Source organism: Austrofundulus limnaeus, unplaced genomic scaffold (genome assembly GCF_001266775.1).
Source record: "Austrofundulus limnaeus strain Quisiro unplaced genomic scaffold, Austrofundulus_limnaeus-1.0 Scaffold998, whole genome shotgun sequence".
NCBI lineage: Eukaryota > Metazoa > Chordata > Actinopteri > Cyprinodontiformes > Rivulidae > Austrofundulus > Austrofundulus limnaeus.
The window spans coordinates 80,950-85,641 of NW_013953400.1; the positions used below are offsets into that span (position 1 = coordinate 80,950).

The 4,692-nt window shown below is 39.4% G+C and overlaps 1 protein-coding gene across 1 annotated transcript in view; it reads right to left on the reverse strand.

The window, feature by feature from the left end:
- Positions 1–4,692, reverse strand: part of ahrra (aryl-hydrocarbon receptor repressor a) — a gene marked incomplete at its 5' end in the record, with an annotated part of 57,796 nt that overhangs the window by 51,935 nt on the left and 1,169 nt on the right. Inside the window, 1 exon segment of the mRNA XM_014030095.1 lies at positions 2,700–2,881. Within this exon segment, the coding sequence (XP_013885549.1) occupies positions 2,700–2,881 (182 nt within the window).

The following is a 4,692-nucleotide window of genomic DNA, read 5'->3' on the forward strand; positions in this document are numbered from 1 at the left end:
CTAACATTTTTTATTCTTATTTTCACATGTTGATTTGTGCATGTGTGTTTATTTGTGCATGTGTGTTTATTTGTGCATGTGTGTTGATTTGTGCATGTGTTTATATGTTTAGTGTGCAGAGGTTTGTCTCTCAGAAATACAATTTTATACTGGATTACTGTATAAACCCGTCTGAAACTGATCCCACAATCACACCTGAGGCAAYTAGACCCTCCAAACAACCTAAAGCATCCTGTGGGACACGTGCAGCAGGAGAACATGTGAACTCCACACACAAACACTGCAGCAAGAGGCTGGGAGGAGGGGACACTTACACTTCTCTAAAAACTATATTAAAATAAAAAAAGAGAATATAAAGAAAAACATTGTGTACACATTATTATTGTATATGTACCAGCTAAGACTCAGACTTATCTGATGAAATACTGCTGGCTTTTATTTACACACATGCAGGTAAACAACATCCTAGGTGTGTGTTTGCATTGAAGGACACACACTATTGTTCACAGAGCTTCAAACAGACGATCCTCCATCTGTCTCTGCACCCAGATATCATCAGTTCATCACGTCCACACATATATATTTAATTTGCATTCATTTAATTCAGGCAAATCTGACATTAAAGAGAAACAACTGACATGGAAATGAGAGAAACTTCACACGGGCCCCCTGGTGGCTCAGACCTGTAACTGCGCCTGGTTCTGCCTGACTGAGRAGCTTCATGAAGACAAATGAAACGTGAAGCTGCAGGTTTTCTGTCCTGGCAGTGACTCACAGACACCACAGGAAGGATGTGGACTCCCTCGCTGCTGATTGTGTTAGATTAGAGTTAGAAAAAGCTCCGTCCTKTAGCTGAAGTATCAGGAGCTGCTCTGTGCTGTGGGTCAGGACGGCACAGATGTAAACACAGCTGAAGTGTTTGTGCTCGCCTCTAATCAATCTGATTTATTAAGCAGCAAAGGTCAAAGAAGCTGCTGCCGGTGATAGCACTGAGCATCATCAACATCAAAGGACCAGAAGTCCATGAAGGATTCCACAGTGATCCAGTTTTATGTTAGAGTGACCGAGCTGGACCAAAATAGAACTCAGAATCTGTCAAACTGCAGAAGTTAACGAGTCGAAGATTCTCACCCAACGATCACATCACAGGAGCTTCACTGACACCCAGCTAGTGGTTGGACAGATATTTGGCTAACAGACAAACAAACACATTAACAGATGCAATAAACTAAATTTTTACACATTTGGTTTGTAGCTACTTTTTTTTTTTTTACTACTTTAGCCTCTACCCAACCTTTAGCTAATATTAGCTTTTAGCTAAACATTTGCTGCTAAAACTTTTTAACTTGGAACTTGTAGCTACCTCATTTAATTTTAGCTTGTGCTTTGCTAATTTAGCTATGCTTAGCTACTTTTAGTTTCTAATCAAAGTGTTTGTATTTTAGATGGCCTACACTTTGGCTTTTTTYTTTAGCTTTTAGCTAATGTTTTTCTATTTTTAGCATCTAGCTACTGTGTATATACTTTTAGCTTCTAGCTAGCCTTTGCTAATATTACCTTTTGTTGCTTTTACCTAGCATTTTGCTACATTTAAMCTTCAGCTACCTTTTTGACACTTAAGCGTCTGTCTGGTGTTTTGCTAATTTTAGTTTTTAGCTGAGGTTTTCCAGCGTTCAAGTTGTGATTTGCTACATTTAGCTAGGCTTTTTATGTTTAGCTTTTAGTTACAATATTTATATTTTCAAATGGTAGCCAGCYTTTTGCTGCTTTTAGCTTTTAGCTAATGTTTTGCTTCTTTTAGCTTTAACAGCCAAGTTTTAGCTTCCTCAGTAAAGTCAATATAAACTGATCRCAGTTTTTCTCATTAAGTTAAATCAAATGAACATGTCTGTCCATGGTGGTCAGCACYTTTCATCAGGCTGAGAACACAGTGAAGCACGGCGGCGGCTGCGTCATGATGTGGGGAGGCTTTTCATCAGCAGGGACTSAGAAACCGKTCACAGTAAAGAAAAGAYKGAGCAAAATACAGAGAAACTAAAACYGAGTCTTACAGAGAACTGAGACCATGAGTGTAAACACACAGCTGAAGAAGTGAAGGAGAATCAGCTAAAGGTTCTGGGATGAATCGAAGCCCAGCTCTGAAAGTTTCATCCAACCTCAACATTATCCCCAGAGGGAGTGAAAGAGGTCTTTACCTGCTGAAGTCACCCCTGATGACTGGAAAAACACCTGAGCTTTAGGTTTTCACTCAGACTGAGTTAAACGAGCCAACAGGACATCGGCTGATAGTAGCTGAGAGTCGAGGCAGAGGATGGTGGAGATTAAAGGTCCGGTCAGGATCAGAGGTGAAGGAGAAACATGTGACAAAAAGAGCAGCTAAACCCTCAGAGCTCTACGAAGGCGCTGAWCCCTGAAGGACTTCAGCTGCTTCCTGTCGTCCTCCTGCTGCATCACATGAGCTCTTCTTGTATCGGTTCTTTTATTTTGAAGAGAACCCTGTTGTTTCATCCAGCTGTGCCCTCAGTGAGCCAGTGGCATCAATGAAACACTCCTGAGAGACACATGAATATTTCAAGGCTTGAACTCAGTGTCGCCTGCGTTTCCTCATAAACAGCCTCCTGAGCTCCTCCTAAAGAACAGCTGAAGACTTTGATCCGCCCGCAGCCGAAGCCCTCTGTCTCCACAACAACCAGCCTTACCTTGGAAGAAGCTCTTGACGCGGAGGTAGGAGACGGCGAGGCGCAGCACCGACAGCTTGTCCAGTTTGGAGATGACGTCCGGGGGGAACGGCAGCAGGCTGGCCAGCCGGTCCAGCTCCGCGTTCAGCCGRTCCCGGTGCCGTTTGGACGGGTTGCTTTTCTCGTTAGCCGAAGACGGCTTCCTGATGGCGAGACATCAGCGTGTCAACACCACAATAACAAACTCTGACCCAACATAAAACATTCACTTTTACAGTTTCAGTTGTTTAGCTTTAATTTTCTAYATTGCTCATTTTAGCTACTGTTTGGTCCTTTTTATTTTTCTCCTTTTAATTATCAGTTTAACTCCAATTAGCTTCCATTTTAAATGTGAGTCTAACTCCGTTTAGATGTTTTACTCATTTTAGCTTCCCTTTTGCTTTTTTTTTAGCTAGCTTTTGCTTCTTTTGGCTAAATTATTGCTGCTTTTGCTTCTATTTTCTTCTTTTTAGCTAACTTCTGCTTTTTTTAGCTGAGTTATTGCACATTTTAACATCTATTTTTGCTCTTTTCATCTACCTGTTACTTTGTTTGGCTAAATTATTGCTGCTTTAGCTTCTATTTTGTTCTTTTTAGCTACCTTTTGCAAGTTTTAGCTAAGTTATTGCTGTTTTTAGCTTCTATTTTAGTCTTTTTAGTTAACTTTTGTTTCTTTTAGCTATATGATTGCTGCTTTTAACTTCTATTTTGTTCTTCTTAGATAACATCTGCTTTTTTTTAGCTGAGTTATTGCACATTGTAGCTTCTTTTTTGCTCTTTTCATATACCTATTGCTTTGTTTGGCTAAGTTATTGCTGCTTTTAGCTTCTATATTGTTCCTTATAACTAACAATTTGCTTTGTTTACCTTTATATTTTGCTTCTTTTAATAAGCATTTTGTTTTTTAACTTCTTTTTACTTAATTATAATTTCTGTTTTCTCCTTTTAGCTTGCATTTAGCTTCTTTACCTAGAAATTTGTTCATTTTAGCTTATAGTTTAATCCATCTAGCTTGCATATCTTTTTCAGCTTATAATTTGCCTCTTTCAGCCTGTGTTCTGCTCCTTTCAGCTTTTGTTCTGATCTGATTGTTTTTACTTTTAACAATCAGTTTCAGCTGCTTCAGCTAATTTCAGCTGTCATTCAGCTCTCAGCTTTTACTTGGAATTTTCTCAAAAAAAAAATCCTGTTTTTCTCATTTTTTTTAAATCATTTTTGAAAATAAACTTGGCAGCGTTGACAGTCGTCTGTAAATGGAAGGATGTTTTCCCACAGCTGGATTCTCTGGATCAATCAGAACAATCGGATCAGGAGGCTTCTGATCGGGGAGGTGACCCAGGACCTGCAGGTCCCACTGGGTCTGTGGAGAACCTTCAGAGGGTCTCTCTCGGTCGGTCAGGCCTGCTGGGCTCTGAACGCTCGGGTCTCCTGTGGTGATCCGCCGGACTCAGAGAGCAGAGGATTAATGGGAGCTGAGGATCTGAGAGGACGGCTGAGCCCAGAAAGATCAGAGACTCCGAGGAGCAAAACTGAGATTTAACCTAAAAAATAAGTCGAACGTCCCAAACCCAAACAGCTGAACTCCTCCTTTAATGGCAATTTATATAAAACTTAAATATATTTGTAAGTTTTCAGTTTGCATACATTATTAAATGTTAGGTTTGACAATCAAACATAAAAARCTCTTTACATGTCTGAGGTTTTTATCTTTACAAAACACAACAAAATCTGGGAATTTAAATGTTTTTTCCAGACTTTAACAATATTTAAACTGAGCTGCAGACTTTTAAAGAATCTGTTTGTCTTCGCTGCTCCGAACGTCTGACTCACACAGAACTTTTTATTCAACTTTATCTGTGATAAAAATAAATAATAACGTGGTCGTGGTTTAGTTTTTAGCAGAATCAGACGCTCATATCAGCTTAAATTCTGATGTAAAAGTACGACAAACTATTATTAAACAAATGTTTTTAAA